The 21,383-nt window shown below is 33.7% G+C and overlaps 1 protein-coding gene across 2 annotated transcripts; it reads right to left on the reverse strand.

The window, feature by feature from the left end:
* Positions 1–2,871: 2,871 nt before the first annotated feature.
* On the reverse strand, positions 2,872–4,409 carry LOC145114614 (mitochondrial ribosomal protein L51/S25/CI-B8 family protein). 2 transcript variants are annotated; one of them, XM_079050664.1, is made up of 5 exons: positions 4,261–4,409; positions 3,775–3,942; positions 3,397–3,492; positions 3,220–3,326; positions 2,872–3,138 (listed from the first exon to the last, which is right to left on the reverse strand). In XM_079050664.1, the coding sequence occupies exons 3-5, from the start codon at positions 3,474–3,476 to the stop codon at positions 2,966–2,968; spliced, it is 360 nt and encodes a 119-aa protein (XP_078906790.1). In that variant the 5' UTR covers positions 3,477–3,492; positions 3,775–3,942; positions 4,261–4,409; the 3' UTR covers positions 2,872–2,965. The 2 variants fall into 2 exon arrangements, with proteins under 2 accessions (XP_078906790.1, XP_078906789.1); XM_079050663.1 differs by lacking the exon at positions 3,775–3,942 and having other exon boundaries at positions 4,261–4,407.
* Positions 4,410–21,383: the final 16,974 nt, after the last annotated feature.

The following is a 21,383-nucleotide window of genomic DNA, read 5'->3' on the forward strand; positions in this document are numbered from 1 at the left end:
ATATTAGGAACCCAACTGAAAATTTCCTTAACCTTGACAATATAATCCATGCTTTCAATCTTTACTACTACTTGATCTGATATAAAAAAATATGATTTTATACACACTCTTCCGATTGAAATGTTATCTTTTTAGTCTTCATCTTAAAACATAATTTCACCCCATAAATCCGCTGCTTTCTTGAAATCATTAAACATCCAAGAAGACAACAGAAGTCTATCACTCTCCACCCAAAACATTCTCTCTTTCACCATAAAGTTCTTAAACAATTATTTTAACTCCTTGAAGAAGCGTTTCATCCCTCATTTACATTAACATTTGTACATGCACTTCTTGTTTGGAATTCTAACCATACCCACAATTTGCCAATATAGTTTATCTTCACGTATTGAAATCCTTCTTTCAAACACAACTTGTAAAGATTAGCAATAATCCTTACATCAAACCCCACATGAAGCATTTGGAACTTTCAACAACTATGGAGATTCCAAAGATACCCTTTTCATTACTTTGTCCTTAGTCCCACCATCCATCCAATTTACTTTTCCGGTAACCACATTTGCATACGTTTGTTTTTCATCCACCCTCCCATTTCCATTTGATGTGACCCGACCCATTGAATCATTATTATATCTGTTATTCTGATATTCATATTCAATAGAGATGAAATTTGAACAAGTTGACCTTTTATTTATTTTCATTTCTTTGGACTCCACAAAAATTTATCGATATTTCCACTTCAATCGTCTTGTTCCTAAATGTTCTATAGGAATAAATTGTCATTTGGTTCCTTCATGGAGAACCCTTTATACATGAGTGTCATAATTAGGATAGTTTGATTATTTCAAATTCAAAGAAAGCCGGTTCTTCCTTTTCAAAAAGAAATCATAGACTATTATTCTTCCTATATACTTCTCATTTATGTGAATATGAATCCGACTTCCTCTTTCTCCGTAACCAATCCTCTCACTTCCGATCGGTAGGTTTAGTCCTCACAACATTCTTCCCACAAGTAATCCTTGTCGAAGAAGCAAAAATATGATGGTTTCCGGTCCACATGGATGAATGTTCTTTTCAAGATTGTGCCTATCAACCACACGTAAAAATATGACAAACGCAAATCTTTTACTAATCATAGACAATTTGCTTGCAATATAAACATCCGGTATTATACAAAATTTCTCACATTCTTTCCACAAGGCTTTCAAATCCAAGGAGAGACAAGACCTCCGAATCATGAAAATTAGGGTTTACCGTGTTACCACGTTCCTCGGGCAAAACATCTACATGTTCCCTTTTGGCATTTGGTTGGTTCTTTGATTTTACGAACTTCCATTCCCATTCCGAGTTATTCTCACTTGGTTTAATAGTAGCCACCATCGTATCAGATTATGTCTTTCACGAATGTACTGACCCAAGAAAATCAAACCCTACTTCGCTGATCAGCAACCCCACAAGCTTTGACACCAGAGACGAATACCACAATTGTACTCACCACACAGTTCTGATTAGATGGTATCCCTTACACCTCCTCCCCCAACCAAACAACATAGTCAACGTCGTCAATGGAAAAAGTCAACAAGGAGCGTGAGCATAAAAAATTGTAATAAGACCCACACATACTCGCACCATGTTGTAATAATCTAGAGAGAGCTCCCACTTTTTGTATAATGATGTTGGCTGTCCGATCACTTAAATTAATGATGGTGGATCAAATTGTAGATCATGCATGCATTAACAACAAGGATCTAATCATCTCCCTTTTCCCTTTTAAAACAAAGTAAATGATGATTCACGCTTATAACCTTGAAGGTATTGTATTACCCGTACAAGATATTGTTTTTTCCAAAAGGCCCCATGATGCCTTTTCTGTAATGTTATTATTGTTATTATTATTATTATTGGCAGGGGAACATAGTGATTAGAGCTGCCTGCTACTTCATAATATAATGGTTTTGATCAGAACTGGTTGTTATCACTTCTTCCATCGATAATAGTTCCCCTATACTTTATAGTTTTTGCACACAAATGTTCCGGTGGGTCTTGAAGAATAGAAGAAAGAAACATTATGGGTACGGAAAAAGATTATTCAATTGTTTTGTTTTGTTTTTTTTTTAAAAAAGAAAAATAAATAAATAGATGAACGATTATTATACAAGTGTATTTGTGTCTGCTGCTTCAGACAGGATACACGTAGGGAATCAGAACACCTTTTTGAATCCAAAAATAATGGGAGGGAAGGAGGTCCTCAAATAACAACTTAATTTCCAATATTTGTGGCTGTGAAAAGGGACATCATGGCTTTGAATCATTTTAGATTAGTTGGGATTTACAAGAATTGTAATTCCCATAAGTAGAGTGCTTCAATAAATTAAGGTTAAGTTTCTCCTAGTTGGGCTTTTCAGAGGACCTATGTCCTGTGAGTCAGTGTCACCAGTCCAGGCCTTGGGTTGGCCATTTCACATACGAATTAATTCACAACTAAAAGTAATTGTATTTAGTGGGTGTTTGAGAGTTGAAAAAGTCAATAAATTAACTTTTTAGTTAAAAAAATGGCTTCTCCAAAAAGCCAGAAATATTTGGCTTTTCCAAAATGCCAATAAGGAGTTTGAAAACACGCCCTTAGAGGTGCATAAATATTGGTTTTTGGAAGTGAAATTGCGTTAAAAACCTGGTTCGGTTCTCGGGTTTTTTAGTAAAAACGGGAAAAGAAAACCAACGGTTTGGTCTGCTTTGTGCACCTCTAGTTGTATTGTAGAGGTCAATTTATAGCATTTGAGTAAAAACATGCACCATCCTTACCCAAAACTGTCTCTAAGAAACAAATAGTGTCTGCTTTTATAGGCATCAATGATAGAGTTGAGAGGCTGGTAACTGGTTAAGTTTTTGTTAATGATGCCAAATTGTATGATCCTTGAGATGAGAGTTAATACATGTAGTTTTATAAAAGAAATGTAGCAGCAGATCAGATCTGCAAGTCTATTGTCCAGGTTCCTTGTACACTGGGGTGTTTGGTGACATGTCTGGTCTTGAGCTTCACCACCTTTCTTCCAAGTGAATTTCTAAGCCTGGTTGCACAAAGCAGCACGTCTTCTGGACTCATGTTCATCACAGATACCACCCGCTCATTCTTGTTCTCTAACCAAATAATATCATTTAATCATCTTCATATCCATTCATTCATAAATCTAATCTAATAGAGTAAGAAGCTCATCTTACTGTATGCTCCCTTCAGAAATGGATGTTGACCACGGTTAAGCTCTGTAACCACCTCTAGCTGAGGATTGCTTTCTTTAAATGCTGCCAACTGCGACTCCATAAATGCCCTACACAACAAACACAATCATAATCTATAAAACCCAAATGTACATTATGGGAAAAATAGACACTACATACCTAATCCCCCTGCTACTTCCACCCCAATTACAGTAGCTCACTGTCAACTTCTGAAGCTGCCAAACACCTCGCTGTGACATCTATCTCTTCTGACTTCTGCCATGCCAAAAACCATCTCTTCTATCATCTATCATTTTACGAAGCTACAACTACAGCTTGCATATATACATCTAACAACTATCCACATTCAATTTAACATACATACATGCAAATAGGACATCTAAACAGATTGGAAACATTTACTTGTAAATGATCATTTTTGAATGCTACACTCATTTTTCTGTTGAAAGGTTAAGGAAAAACAGCTATGAACAAAGCTCATCTTTCTCACACAATGATGTTTTAAGGAAAAACAGTCATTCCTTAATAGTACCTCACCTCTGCTGTATATTTAGTAATTTGCAAATCAAAATTCACTTCAGACCCTTTATTGACCTTCGATGAAAGCCATCACATCTGATTTAAGCACCAACATCTTCTCATCACTACTTTCCATACCATTTGGTATTTGCTTAGATCTTTATTATGTACCTAAGGCCACCCTATCTGCATGTCACACTTGACTTTTCGATATTAGAATTTCAGGTGTTCTCCTAACTCCTAACAACAAAAGACTGGACACATAAAATTGCTCACAGTAAATGAGCCAAATACATATCAGTAATTCACGTATACACAAACCATTGATCTCAAGATTTAGAAAACAAAAGCAATCGATTCATGTCATGTACAATTGCAGAAAACTAAATTTAAGATTGTGGCCAGGAGGAACAAGTGCGCTAAACACTGCAAGCAAAAGCTGGCACGATCATGATTCATGAGCCTACAAAACAAAAGTAAATGCAAAATCGAGCAAAATCTCACCTCAGCTGGTAAAATTATTCAAAGATCTCAAATCGATTAACTGGAATGTCTACGGCGGTGAACAGAAAGAGAAGGAGGCGCCGCTGATAGGCTTTACTGGTAACTGGTGGTTTAATGGTTTATTGAAAAGGGGAAATGAAATAAAAGCCCTAAATTACTGAATTTACCCAAACATTATTAAAATGTAAAGTTATTTATTTTTTATTTTTTTATTTTCAGGTTACCAATTCATAGATATTACATACGTGGCTGGATTTTGATGAGTAGATGCCAAATAGGAAATCGACGTCAATTACAAATCATTTCTTTCTCAAGCTCGTCTCCTTCTCCACTTTAACCTACCTTTCTTTATTTATGTCTTCTTCTCGGATACCTGATAGTTGAATCGAATCGTAGGTGGTTATCACCAAAAAAAACTCCATGAACAGAGCTTGTCTTTTTGCTAGTGCGGGTTATCTCAGCCACTTTTTGAACCAAAGCCTTCAAACCTAATAATAAGAAAAGAGAAGATAATCTCACTTCACCACTCGATTATTGGGCCTTTGGTCGAAAGGTGTTGGTGATTTTCTATCATTAATGTGTATTTAAGTGTAATGGATTGATTTGTTGACCAAAATCAATCTTGATGAATATTAAACAAATAAAGAATGTATGGAGTGCACACTTGTTCAAGTTTATTCAAGATTCAAAGTAGACTGTCATTTAGAGGTTTCGCCCATGAACGAACGGGGGTCAGGGAGCAACGCCTCTGGGAGCGGGGTCCAAGGGGCGGAGCCCCTGGCTGGGGTCGAACTATATTAAAAATGCATCAGAAATTTGAATTTTTGGAAATAAACCCGGTTTTTGACTTTGTTTTGACCCTTATAGAAAGAACTCGGATTAGTGACAGTTTTCAGACATCAAACTGTTTTTTGTGACAGTTTTCAGACATACAACTGTCTTGTGACAATTTTCTGATGGAAAATGTATTTAACTAAGTTTGGTCTTCATTTGATGGTACACTCGAAATTCATAACAACCAGATTTTCTGTTTTTGCTCTCAATTTCTGTATCTTATCCGATTAAAGATTGAGAGTACCACCCAAATACTTTAATATGAAAGTGATACCATAATTCTCAGAATTTCCAAGCCTTTCTATACCCCAAATTTCTAACAAAATGAGCTTTTGTAATTGAAGTTGCTTTCTTTACTCTAGCGGCCGACTTAGCGGTTGTCGTGAACTTTAGGAACACGTTTTACTAGTTGCCATTTTTCGCAAATCAAGATTGCTCTTCCGTTTATAACCCCGTTTCTTCAATCTTCGACGTAGACATGTTTTTTTTGGAAAGCAAATTTTATAAAAACGACCCCAATGAGCAAGGCGACGTAGACAGATAACTGAGAAAAGGGTGTGCAACCTTCAAGAATTGAAAAATCTTTACAAGTTTTAGGCTTTTCCTTTTAAAAAATGATGTTGGGGTAAAATTAAATTTTAGAAAACGATTATAGGCAAGAATCTTCACAATCTTTTTGCTTTGATCATAATTTTTGTTTTTGTTTTGCTTTGGATCACATTTGTTTCTTTCACCAAGTAAGCTTCTTGCTGCTCTTGGTTTGGGTTTTTAATCTCATTTGTCTTTTCCAAAAAAAATTATAGGCAAGAATGATCTTTGTCGGTGAAAAAAAATGCATGGCCAAACATTAGTTGTGTTTGGAATTGCTTATTTGAATTAAACATAAGTTGTGTTTGGAATTGCTTATTGATTTATTATAATTAATATCGGTAATCAAGTGTTGTAAATGTTTGGATAAAAAGATGTTTTATTAACCTATATGTCAACCAACTTTCGTCTTTGGGTTTGACTAACATTTTTTTTTTCTTTTGTGTCGTGGGTCATTAAACTTTTATTTTACCTGTTAAAAAAGAGAACAACCACATTTGGTTCCAGTTTCCTATAGCATATGTGGAATTCTTTTTCTTTTTTTTTAAATAAATAGAATTTGAGAACTAGTCCATGTGGCTTTTTTATATTTCTAAAAACTATACAAACTCAATAATTCCAACATGAACAAATTTCTCATTAAAATCGAGTTTGTTTTCATGTACAAATTACAACCAAAACTCACTACAAAGAATCTGCTCTGCACTCTATTCTAATCATTCAACTCTTACAGAAAAGAAGATGAACTAATATGAATAATGGCTAGGTTATGAAGAACCCTAATATGATCTGAGAGAGAATAAGGAACTTTTGGGGGCTACTATCACTGTCTCTCACAAAAAACTAACATATGTATATCTGAACAAAATACCAAAAGCACCATAAACTAAACACACTTCACATTTAACCCTTGAAATAAGAAAAATAACAAAATAGACACAAATAACAAAAATAATAATAAATGTTAGTTTGCACACATATATATATTTTTAACACCCCCTCTCAAACTAACATTTATTATTAGACGTAATGAGGTTATTACCTAATGTCATAGTTACAAGGCAATAAAGCCCACTAGATTGGCAACCAGTCTCCACCGTCACCTTAGACTGTGAATCTTGAACAGTGAAGTTATGTTCATTAAATAGAATTTCACATTTACTATCCTTACAAAGTTTATGAACAGACAAAATATTGGCAGTAAAATCAGGGACAACAAAAACATCAAACAAAGTTGCATTATTTGACAAATGCATATTTCCTATCTTTATAATTTGAGCAAATGACCCATTAGGATGACTGAACCTAAGATTCAACTTGGACACATTAATAGAATCATGTAAAAGTGATCCAAAAGTTGACATATGTTAATTCTCTCCTGAATCAACAACCTATTTTTGCAAATTATGGTTAAAAAAGGAATTGCATGAAATACCTGCCATATTAGCATTGACATATCCTTCATCCAACATTCCTTTGGCTATGATGGGTAAGGTAGAGTTTTACGTGAGGCTTATTGATTGTGGGTTAAGAATCCCGCATAGTTCTTTCTTTCTTGGGGTGCTTTGTGTTGAATCTATATGTCAAAGAATCATTATGGAGTGATATTGCTAATAATATATGATCCTATAGGGTCACACCTTTATCAAGTTGACACATTTTGTATATTTATTATTAATATGATTATTAATAAATAATATCATTTATTGTATTTAATTAGGGAATAATTATTGTTTTATGAAAAAATAATAATTATAAGAGAGTATAACTAGTTATTATTTCATATGGTATGAATTAATAAGTTATGCACATCCGTTTGGACTAGTTGGATTCTTTTGTCTTTTACCTAAAGACAAAGTTTATATTTTATAAACTTAGAGTTTATAAAAAAAATAAAGAATTCATCCTCTTTTGAGAGGTATGGCCGAAATATATATTATAATCATGGAGGTTGTCCATACTTTTGTGACCATACTTTTGCCTCCATGCTTTGTCTCCCATGCTTCTAAAGGCTACAAATAATTTAGAGTATTTTAATGGTTAAGCCTTACTTTGCATGGAATATATAAGAGATGCATGAGGCTTGTATTTTTGAAAATGAAAACTCTCTCTTCTTCCTCTTGATTCTTCACCAAAACCGTGGGCATGAAAGAGCTTGGAGCTCTCACTTTTTTGAAGTTGTTGCTTACTTTGTGTCTTCCTTTAGTTCTTATTTGTTAAGTACTTAAAGGCTTAGAGAACAAAATAATACAAGAAGGAACTAGCATTCCAATTGTCTTAATCTTGATGGTGGATACTTGTAGAGAAAATCATACTCTTTGATTTTTCTATCTTCATCAACACTCCAAAACCAAGAGGGTTCAAAGGCTTCAAAGGTTATTATTCTAAAAACTCTTTGGTTGTTTTTATTTCATTCTAACATCTATAAATGGATCCTTAATGGTTTGGTTTTGTTATAAACTAAAAAATAAACTTGTTGTTTTTAAAGCCATCAGTAGTATCAGAGCCATCTTTAATATGTTAGAATGATTTTTTATGTTTGATAACCTTTGGTTTTTGGAAAACAGTCATGGTTTTCTTTTGGTAAAGAAAATCCATATTTGCCTTATTTGGCAACTTCTTGGTTAAAATTGTTTATTTTATATATAACCATCAGTGGTATCAGAGCCATCTTTTATATGTTAGAATGATTTTTTATGTTTGATAACCTTTGGTTTTTGGAAAACAGCCATGATTTTCTTTTGGTAAAGAAAATCCATATTTGTCTTATTTGGCAACTTCTTGATTAAAATTGTTTATTTTATATATAACCATTTTTCATGCATTTTGGTTATATAAAAGTTGTCTTAGAAAAAACAAAGACTTGTTTGTTATAATATTTGATATGTTGTTGTGTATAAACAAGTCATTTGAACTTTTGTGTTGTGTTTGGTTGATATTTATTTATTCATAAGATGTAATTGATAAATAGGTAATTTTTCATTTGTTGATTTGTTGTAATAAATTAGTTAGACTAGTTGTATTTCTTTTTAAATGTAACAAGATGAAGAAATGACCTCTTTGAAGATGACTTAACCATTTAAGACCATAATCACAACCATAACCTTCTACTTTTGTTTTTGGACTTAATTATAGTCTTAATGATTTAACTGTTGCAACTTTCACAACATGAAGAGTTAAAGTCCTTTTGCAAGCAAGAGTTGACTTGACAAGTGGGAGCTTGAAGACCTTTTGAAGTGTCCCTTAAGTCGTCTAGGAAATACTTAATAATTCTTGTGATGACTCACAAAAATTATTACTAGACACGGCTTGGTTTATACATATTATAATGCATGCATGTGATGTTTATTTTATGTTCTTGTATGTTATGTTTTGTATATGAAAATGAGTTTTACATGTCTGAAAAAATTTTAACATAAGATAATATCACTTGGAGTTTGAGTAAAAAACATTTAAAAGATAACATAAGATGTTTATAATTGGATATTTATAAAAACGTTTTTACCGGTTACCGATTAAAAATCGATTTTTGTTGAAAATAGTTTTATTGTAAAACTTATAAATACCCAACTTTAAAATATCTGAAATGATTTAAAAGACGTTTAAAAATTATATAAACTTCATGCCTTATAATAAATAATGAGTTTTTATTAAAAAGACTAAAATCGGTTTATAACGCTATAACGGCAAATAATAAAATTAGTGATTCTTTTTTGCGTCAAAACTTAATGTATGATATTGGTGTTTTAAACATAACGTGACATGTTGATATTATGTTTTATGCATGCTAAATGAGATTTAAAGCATAAGTATCATCATCCAAGTTTTGGTTTATCAAAATATGACTTTTATCATAAGACGCATAAAAATGAGTTTAAAAAAATAAAATGAGTTTATTCTATAAATTCATGAAGTCATAAGTTTTTGATTGTTAAAAGCAGATTTAAAATAGTGATTTTATAACTCATCCAAAACTCCAAATCTTAAGTATAAAATAAAGTTTTATTAAGACTATTACCGGTTTTTAAAACCGATCTACGACTAAACTTTAAAATACCGGATTTTAGTTTATAATTGATCGCGGGGAATGACAAATAAAATGAAGTTTTATTTGGCACCTAAAGAACCTCATAACAAGTTATATGAATTTTACAAAAGGGTACATGAATTGTTGGATGCATGCAATATTCATGAGACCATGTTTTTATAAACTATAAGTGTAAAACATATATAAAACCTTTTCTAAAAATGCAAGTCATTCTCGTCCTTTTGAAGAACACTCGTTATCATTTGTATGGTCTTAGTGTCACAGGTTCACATGGTCATTAGGATTGGATTATGATGTTCGAGGTAGTTTTGTAGTTTCTGGTTTCTAAAGGGTCATATTGTCACTAGTTAGTTACAATACTAGACGTTGTTTCAAGTAGATGACTTGATCAAAATCTTGTGTGATAAAGGTCACGTAAGCATGAGAGGTCCGAGACATAGATGGGATAAACATGCCAAACTAAGCAATAGTTGTTTAGGATCCCATAATCTAGGAGTTACATATTGTATGCAATTGGTAATCGCTACCTACCGAGTTTGATTAAGTTTATAGGATAAATGACACCTAACCATTTACTTGTTTCGTTACTTGGATCCTAGACTTTAATAAATTGATATTTTAAGAAACAATAAAAAGTATTAATTTTTAAAGACTAAATATTGAAAATACTAAATGAAACTTTGTTAAATTCTGTTGATAACTGTTAATAATTTTACGCCTTGCAAAATCCATCTCTTGTTGAGTTTCAAGAGATAGTAACATTTGATGATTATAAATTCAATAACTGGTAAAATATCTTGAGGTTCCACCTTAAGGATAAATATAAATAATGTATATAATGAAAGATCCCATACATGAGCAACCTCTGCTAACTAGTTAGTTTGGTCATGATACTTTGATGGAAGTATTATTGTGATGATATTGATGTGTCTCACATCATACTGGCGTAATTAACCTTGACTTGCAGAAAGTCTTGGATAATTATGAAACATATCAGACGCCTCATCAAGTAAAGCAGATATTCAATCAGAACACTAGAAATTGCTTCAAGTCTGTTTAAAAATTGAATAAAGGAAGTCTAAGAGATTGTGTACTCAAATAGACTTATAATTCAGTTAACGGAGATACAACATAAACCCAAAAATCAAGAAAGGACCAAATGATTAGTGTTGTTTCTATTGTGGAATAAACTGGACACAAAAGGATGAACTGCTCCTCTCATCTCATCGAGCTGAAGAAGTCTGACTTGGACAAGACTTCAAATATCTATATGATAGAACTATTTATTTTTCCATCATTTACTTGAGTATGTTATACTTAAAGTGACACTAATAATTGATATTATGTGTTGATGATTGGAAGAAATAATCAACTGATTACAAACGAATAATATTTCGTGCTGAAGATATAACAAGTGATGTTATAGTCTTTATTTAAACAATAGTTGTTTTGTACCTATTTTTATAGGAACATGTAACAGTTGTCATTTATGAATAAATCTAGATTTACTTATCATTTAATGAATGTTCACATTCATGTTCTGAAACGATGTATTCTGTGTTTAAGAATATTTTCTCATAATGTCATTTATGAAGTAAATCTATAATTTTTCATTAAATTGATAGTTCTGATCATAACACCTAAATAATCAAATGAAATTTTGATTGAAAATTATCTATGTCATTATCATCATGACTATATAAATATGAAACACATATACCAACTTCAAAAGGATGAAATTTTTGAAGGAAAACGAGCTTGATTCATTTGATATATGTGAATCCTATTTATATGGGAAGATGATTCACAAGTGTCTTTACCTATTAGTAGTTAAAGAACAAAAGGCTTGACAAAGAATTATACATAAGTGATGTATGTAATATTTTCAATCCATGAATAGATTTGGTGATAGATGTTTAATCAATTTCACTGACGACTTTTATTCGTTATTGTTGGCACTTTTGATATTCTCAAATTGTTTCATAGTGAAGATTGAAATACAACTTAATGAGATCATCATTAACCTTTCGTTGTGATAAAGAAAATGAGTTTTGTGAACCAAGTGTTCTTGGAACATCTTAGGAGTTGTGGAATTGATTCACAACACATTCTATCAAAAACACTCACTCGTCATTAGTATGGTTGTTGTGGCACAGGATCACTTGGTCACTTGGATCTATCTTTTGATGTTCAAGGTAGCCTTCGAATTCTCTAGTGGGATAGGGTCACCTGGCCACTGGTTGAATGTAGATAGTACAAGTTTTTGAAGAGGATAAAACATAGACCTTGCAGTCTATTATATGATGTTTTAAAAGAACTATTTACTTTATAAAATTTTGGAATTATGCTCACTGCAACAAATATATAACCTCTATAAATGGATCCTTGATGGTTTGGTTTTGTTATAAACTAAAAAATAAACTTGTTATTTTTAAAGTCTTCCGTTGCCGGTTTTTATGAAAAAACGAACTTATATTTTGTATCAAAACCCATCACTTTGTTCTTATGCATTCACTTAATACAATTATGTCCAGACGTTGCATCTAAGGTTATTGCTTTGGAGGTGTTTTGTGTTTCTTCCTGCATTCCTTTGGACGTATGTTCGTTCCGATATTTTTATGTCTGAAAAATATAACGATTGGTATGCTTTTAGTAGTCGCCATTTTCAGCTAGTTGAGGATCTTCCATGCAAGAATGGTGTATGGAAAAGGATATTTTGTTAGGTAGATTCGTCTAGTGTTTTTCTACCAGTTGTTCTTGGGTCTTTATCAAGCTTTGAAGATGAACCTGTTGGAATATTGTCCAATATCATAACTGATTGGTAAGATTACCCATTAATAGCATGGTCCTTTTGGGTTGCCTTCAATTTACTAAATAGTATTAGAATGTTATAAGAGAGATATACAAAGATTTGCAATAAGATCAGAAGCATTAGCTGATTTTGTGTTTGATTTTAGTCCGTATCTTCAATCTGAATTAGAGAAAGAAGTCCAATGGTTTCAAGATACATAAGAACAATCGCCACAAGGGGACATTATACCCAAAGTAGTGAGTTGTGAATTTCAAACAAGCAATAATGAAGCAGGATATGAAGCATTAATTATGGGCTTACAAATTGCCCATGATCTTGTAATTACAAAACTTTAGGTACGTGTTGATTTATTGTTAATTACTAACCAATTTAATGGATCTTACACAATTAAAAGCGAAAGACTAACTTTATGCTTGAAGAAAAGGACTTGGCCTCCAAGTTCTAGGATTTTGAAATAAAACAGGTACCCCGAGAAGACAATGCAAATGCATATGCATTAGCTAATCTTGGTTATGCTTTCAAGATTTACCCACATGTCAAGATACCAATTTCTTACATTGTCAAGCTTGTAATAGAAGTATTAAGGGAGAAATGGCGAATGTCAAGAATCTTGAACCCGACCCGGAATCGAAGATGTTAGGCCAAAAGATCTTGAAGCTGGAATCTTCAGCTAAATCTTGAATCTTATGCACCTTACAATATCTCAAAGATGGACCCATTCCCGAAAGTGAAAAATACCCAATAACCTTCAGACTAAAAGCCTCACAATTTAACATCTTTCATCGTATCTTATTTAGGAAATCTAAAGCAGGAAGTTATCTTAGGTATCTTAAAGACAAAGAATCCAATATAATTCTCGTGGAAATCCATGAAGAAGAATGTGACAATCATACTGGGGGCAGAACACTCTTCTCCAAGATCCTGAGAGCTAGTTACTATTAGCCAACTATAAAGAAGGATGTTGTTGAACATATCCAAAAATATGATTGTGACAACCTGGAAAATACGTCATCGACCGTTGTTAGTATTTAATGATAAAACACGAAAATTTAATAAGAACAATCTTCTAAGCACCCAATATATATCAATATATTCAATTTTTCATCCTTAATTACGTCAACCTTTAGGCTCAAAAATAGGTGCACGAAAAGTTGTGTCACTTTGAGAGCAGGTTAACATTTTTAGGTAATATAAAATACAGTGATCTCCGAAATATAAATTTCGCAATGATCTGACTCAATATGGGTGAGATATGACTTTTGTAGTAAATAAATATCTACCGTACATAAGAATTTACAATGACGAAAACTACAAGGAGAATGGTTGACTTTCGGAAAAAGTCACCAAAAGGACAATCATCGTAACATCCCACTTTTCACAACCAAAATTTTTCATTTTTATTAAGGTAAAACTTCCCAATATATAAATCATTTATTAAGAAAATCGTTTATTCCAAATTACATTTATTAAAAATCAGAGTATCATAGAAAATGCGGAATCCTCAATGTTGTTGATGAGTGTTTACAGTCTTGCCTTCGACTTCCCGCAATCACTACCTAAAACCATAAACAACTGGGTAAGCATAAAGCTTAGTGAGTTTCCCCCAAAATACGCCATACGATAAACATATAAGCATGCATCGGGTCCAATCAGCCATCAGGCTGGAATACCCAGGGTTTGTTGGCCTACCGCCTCAACCCAACCGCTCTTCCAGAACCTCTATGCATACGGCTTACAGTCGGCCCGCATTGGGTATCTCGGTCTACAACACAAAGTAGGACCGCCTCAACCCACTACCACCATATGTCGACATATAAACAAACAAGGATCAAGTAGGAACACAATACAGGCAAACATCAAACATACAGGTCACTACCGCCTACAAGTCCTCTCACATCTCACAATCCCACTACCAGCTAACCTCCATGAAATGCATAACCATAAGTAGCCAGAGGTGTGACAACCACAACCAAACAAGGAACAAGCAAGAAATATTAGACCAAGAATTCTCAGGCGATCCTACATGGACGCAGACAGTCCCTACGGAACTCCACCAGATGATAACCAGTAAATACAGATACCATACAGATCCAATAGTGCATTATAGCATAGAAACATCCTACATACCAAGATACTGATATAATAGATCACTACAACATAACAACATACTTACAACCAAGATACAGATCTAGCAGATCCCTACAACATAACAGCATACTCGATACCATAATACAGATCTAACCGATCACTACAGCATAACGACATACTTGTTGGATTAGGTGTCTAAGCCCATAACTATATTTGGTATGTACTTGACCCGGTTGTAGTGTGACAACCCGTTATTTTCAATCTTGTAAAAGTCAACCAAAGTCAACGAAAGTGAAACATATCAAATAAAAGTCAAACTTATAGATTTGTTAATTTGATAAAGTTAAATTAAAATTTTTGATATATATAAACATTTTAGTAAATGAGTTGTAAAGTTTGGAAGTGGAATTACTCTAAACCGAGAAGCCTTGCATGAGAAGCTTCCCAACCGCAAACCTTCGCAATTACCTTCTTTTCGAACAGCAAGCCTCGGACTGCAAACCACGTTTACAGCTGCAAACTCCTCGGACCGTAAACCGTTTGCAGCCGAGCACCTCGGACCGCAAACTTGCGAAGTAGTAGAAAACCACCCCGGACGGTTTCCTCCTCACATACCTATCCTCCTTCCTCGGTTTGTGTTTACAGCCGAAAACTCTCTTGTATATATATATATATATATATATATATAAGATGCCCAAAATCTTCCCTCATTCTTACACACTTCAGCCGAAAACTACACTTCTCTCTCAAGTATCATCAACCGAAGCCTCCACTCTCCTCTCAAGAACATGCGAAACCTCTTATTTTCTTGAATCATCATACGAAAATCACTTGATTCTTCTTAGAATCTTACAAGTATCAACTATTGATCTTGTTTTCATTACAACAACACCTTCCAATCTTCTTATTTTGGGCCGAAAACACCAAAATACATTAGATTTCACGAAGAACACGGAAAAACTATTTTAAGAATTATTGTAAGTCTTTTTACAATAATTAAGTGTTGTTAAACACTTTAAACTTCATTAGATTATATAATTTATACTTAATTTTATGTTAATATAAATTAGGATTCGATCTTTATCACGAGTTTTAACTTGTGGATTTAGCACTGTTACACCGTATCTACAACCGGAATCTCACAAAAGGTGAGTTCATACCCGTGCATTTTTACTATTTTTCACTGTTTTAGGGGGGAGGGGGGATACAAGTCTAACACAAGAATATTATGTCTACAAACAAATGATTTCTAAACATTTCTAAACCGATTTTAAGTTACTGAAACTCTTTTAAATATTGTCAAACTCTTTAAAATGTTTTAAAAACTCTTTTAAACTTATATTTTTCCAAAACACACACACACACACACACACACACACACATATATATATATATATATATATATATATATATATATATATATATATATATATATATATATATATATATATATATATATATATATATATATAAATAAGATTTAAAGGGTTTAGGACTGATAATTCGCTTTAATTCTTTTTCCTTGTTTGGTTGTGGGCTTAGGGTAGAGTTATTTGTCCGAAGGTCATTTCAATTTTAATTATTATATATATATATATATATATATATATATATATATATATATATATATATATATATATATATATATATATATATATATATATATATGAATATAAAAGTTATTTCAATCAAATTCGTTACCCTTTGTAACATGTCGAGCAAAGGGGTACTTTCATGAATATTAACATATCAAACAGAACACACATATAAATTATAATAGGTATAATTTATGGAGCTCTCGTACTATTTTTACTAATCAGTTATACAAAGTTTAACGGTATACTCTCGTACAAATACATTACATTCAAGTATACTAGAAAATGATCATATTATCAGTTCATTTATTTCAAAATGACTTTTTATCATTATTATATACGTAATCGTCAATATGCTTTTTGTGAGACAATGTTCAGTTGCTTATTCATTTAGGCAATACTATTAAAGTCCTTATGTTATAACCAGAATCTCCAGACAGAGAGCGAGACAAATGTGTATAGATCTATATGGGATTGACAATCCCGCACTCCGATTGTTCGCTACAGTTGGTTTGGTATGCCTATGAGTGACAAATGTCGTTAACAGTTCCGACGCCTACAAAGCGTCATATCAGGCCATCTAGTCATAGTATGGTTATAATAACTCACAAAAAGATATGAACAAATACGATTAGTGTATAATTAATTAAACCAAAGAGTACGAATACAAAGTATTGGTTTTACAATAATACGAGTTACAGTATTACATTACATTTTACAATTACAGCTGGTGGAGCCAGGCATATTCACTTTTACAGGGTTTTCAAAGAGTACAATTACAAAACTTGGAAAACATAAACAATACATAAAACATTCTTTTTATAGTTTTATTGTGAACTAAAACTATGTTACACTATTTTATAGTACAACAACACTTATGCAGAACGGTTTTATGCGATTAAAACTACTTTTCAGTTAAAATAGAAAATATTGGATTTTCTGGAACAAGTAAACATACTCACTATTTCAAGGAACATAAAACAAGCTTTTGAACATAAATACTTATGCACTCACCAACTTAAATGTTGATACTCTTTTTTTCAAAACACTTGTATTCTCAGGGAACCAGTAGACAGGTACATCCCCGGGATTTTGAGAAGACGGAGCAGTATAGAGTCATGTCTTTCATCTTTTGATATATAACTTTTGATGTCATATATACAACGACTTGAATACATATGTAAAACTTATACATTATTAATGCAATCGTTGTTGTACTTTGATTACTATGATGCATGTGTTGTGATACTTAACATGAAGTCATCCACCCCCGGACGTTTCTGTCGCTCCGGTTTGGGGGTGTGAAAGATTGGTATCAGAGATTTGTTTATAGTAAACTAAGTATATCAATTCATAAAAGATATACAACTATAAATACATTGGGGCTAAAGAGCTCTGACTACAAGTATACTTTTAAAATATAAGTATTTACATGAAGTATACTAACACTCATACATACAAGAACAACATCATGATCATAACAACATAAAAGTATTTGGATGTTGGACATTACAGTTAAACCTGGACAGTTATGTAATCATTTCTGGGATCAATATAGTCTGATCAACTATATTTATTTGAGATATGACCAACATGTGTTTGGGAGTGATGGTAGTGTTGCAACAAGTCTAAAACTTACCAACTCTACATATACAAAAGAACTCTAGAACAGAACATGAAATTTAAAATACTATAGGAGTATTTTAGGCACTATAATACTAAGAACCAACTATGTGAAAACAAAGGACTCTTGCTGGTAGACCTATAAATATTAAATGTATATATTACGGTTATATATAATTAAGGTTTTATAGACTTAGAATGTGTGGTTTAGCTTTACTTTCTTTTCCTTGTTTGGATGTGGATGTAGAGTAGGATCATTTATTCGAAGGTCTATCCGACCCAAGTTATATATAATTGGTATACACTTTGTGGTTATCATAGGACCCAGTATAAGTCATACCATATAGAATACATTAACTGTTAATTGTAAGTTTTCTTATATGGAAACTTGAAATTGTTTACTTGTTTTTACTAAATCTATTAGATGTTTCTTATATCCTTATTCTCGCATAGATAACATGGCTGGATTTCATCTACCGGGAGACCCGTACTTTCCCGATCAAGGAAACAGTGGTTGGATTGAAGATGACCCTGTAGTTCCAATAGAAGAAGACTTCGAAGAAGATTTTCCAGAAGATTCTGACTCAGATCTAGAAGTCTATGATCCACCTCAAATTGCCCAAAATATCAATCCTCGAAAAAATTTCCAAGGTCCGACACCGCAGTGGGCAGTGAGCTTAGATAGGTGGGGTCATGAGAAGGGTCAGGACCGTCCTTACAATGGAGACCGAATCTTCTACAACCTTGACGAAGGAGGCTCAGCAGACAGAGCACTTCCTGTGTTAGTTCGTCGAGTTGCACGTAACGACGAACAAGGAAGAGCTGCCATTGACCGAGTCATGCAGGTTGATGCCACCACTTGAGTCAACACAGTTCTTCTTCACAACCTGGTTGAAAACCATGGAACAACCAGGAACCATACCGAAGCCTTGCGAAGGGAACTGGCTGAAAACCGAACTAAAGTTAGAGAACTTCGAGAACTTCAAGCGACACTAGAAAGGCGTATGTTTGCAACAGAACGCCAGTTGGCTAAATCCAAGGCTGAAACTAGTAGGAAACCAAACAACACTCCTCGCGAGTAGAGCATACTCTACTCACTCTTTTGAATATAGTTTAAGTCTACATATATACACTAGTGATGTTTTCATGTACATAGTATGACCTCGAAATTTCACTTTTCGATGGGTCGGTATGCTGTCAAAGTTTTCCGTTAAGTTGGTATGTTGTAGACCTTCTTCAAGGTCAAATTTTCCGAACTCTATGTATCTAATATACCAATGAAATTGACAGGCATCTTATTTCTTTTGAAAAATCACTATCCAATTTCACATTATCGCTTTACAAGTTATTCCTTGTGGTAAACTTCTATATAAACTCCTTTCATAATACATGTTTAATAGTGTATTTAATTCAAAGTCATCTGATTTATTATCACTATTGATGTCTTACTACCTTTCTATCTTTTGAATCTTAAAGCAAAAGATGCCTCCAAGAAGAAATCCAAGGTGTGTCAATGTCAATGAAGCACCAACACCACCTCCACCTCCGCCACCACCTCCACAGTTTGACGCTACTATGTTTCAGGCAGCGGTCACTGCAGCTGTGGCAACCGCCATGTCACATATAAATACAATCGGTGTCAGTGGATCTGGGAGTGGTGCTCATCCCTCCAATCATGGTGAAAGTCATGGACACCCACGGGAGTGTACTTATAAGGACTTCACCAATGGCAAACCTAGAACCTTTAATGGGACTGGGGGAGTTTTGGCTCTAACTCAATGGATAGAGAAAACCGAAGCAGTCTTTGAAATCTGCTCGTGCCCCGAGGGAAGCAAAGTGAAATTTGCTGCCTGCACCATTTCTGACCAAGCTCTCACCTGGTGGAACGGTCATGTTAAGTCACTGACTCTTACAGTGGCTAATTCAATGAGCTGGGAAAATCTGAAATCGTTGATGATGCAAGAGTACTGCCCAAGGGGTGAAGTACAAAAGCTCGAGCAAGAGCTTTGGGGCCTTACCATGACAGGTACAAACATAGTAACTTACACCAATAGATTCAGTGATCTAGCGATCCTATGTCCTAGAATGGTTCCTCTGGAGAGCACTAAAATTGAAAGGTATATCTGGGGGCTATCACCTCAGATCCAAGGGAGTGTGTTAGCTTCAAAGCTGTTACCTTCGATAGTGCAAAACAACTGGCATATTCTCTAATAGATCATGGAGTTCGTTAGGGCTTCATGACTGTTGCTCCAGAACAACCCAAAACAAACAACAACAACAACAACAACAACAACAACAACAACAACAAGAAAAGGCCCTGGAACAAAAGGAAGGGTCAATCTTCCCAAGAACCCTCCAAGAAACAACATATAGTGGTCGTTCATGTTGCTACTGTTCCTACTGCCGTTCCTGCTACCCCTATACCAGCAAAGCAGTATGCTGGTAAATTACCGAAGTGCAAAAAGTGTAATTTCCATCACAATGGAAATTGATGTGAGATGCAATGTAGGAACTGCAACAGAAAAGGGCACACTACCAAATTCTATAGGTCACCTCCGCAACCGATCACTCAAGTTCCTGGCGTTGGAGTAAGTCGGGCATGTTATGAATGCGGTGAAACTGGACACTTCAAAAATGATTTTCCAAAGGCGAGGAATGTCGGTGGAGTAGGAAGAATACTAGCTATTGGTCACGAAGAAGTCGTTGCAGACCCTACGGTGGTCACGGGTACGTTTCTTCTCAACAATACATATGCATACATTCTATTTGATAGTGGTGCAGAGAAAAGCTTCGTGAGCCATAAATTCGAACACCTACTTAAACAAATTTCCCAACCACTAAAAAATACCTTTACCGTAGAAATGGCTAACGAGAAAACCGAGAGCACTAACGATATATACATAGGATGTACCCGTACTCTAAATAACTTTTCCTTCCTAATAGACCTTATGTCGGTCTCCATAAAACGTTTCGACGTCATTATTGTTAGATAAGGTGTCTAAGTCCGTAACTATATTTGGTATGTACTTGACCCGACCCGGCATGATCAATTTGGGTTGCACTTCACCAAAACAAATTTATATGGATAATCTTTTGAGAATAATATAAGTTATGATTTATTAATACATTATAAGTTATAATATATTAATATGAAATCATATTATTTAATTAGTATTGATCGAGAATTAATTTAGAATTAATTTGGTGATCAAAAGGAACTAATTAAATATGGACTCTTATATATATATATATATATATATATATATATATAGAATGGGCCAAGTTCATTTAGGATGGGCTAAGCTTGCATGGATAGTCCATGAAGTTTTTAACCCATGGATCCTATGGAAATGAAAGGTCATGGGTATTAGGGTTTACATGAATGTAACCCTAATCCTCCATACTATATAAAGAGGTCTTTGGCACATGAAATGGCACTAGTGTGTGAGTTCAAAGTGTGGGCCGATTTCTACTTGGTGCATATTATTCTCTCAAGTCTTCCAAGGTGTTTTGGTGATTTGTGATTCCACTTGAG

The sequence above is a fragment of the Lactuca virosa genome, chromosome 5 (genome assembly GCF_052849685.1).
Source record: "Lactuca virosa cultivar CGN04683 chromosome 5, Lactuca_virosa_CGN04683_v6, whole genome shotgun sequence".
NCBI classification, from domain to species: domain Eukaryota; kingdom Viridiplantae; phylum Streptophyta; class Magnoliopsida; order Asterales; family Asteraceae; genus Lactuca; species Lactuca virosa.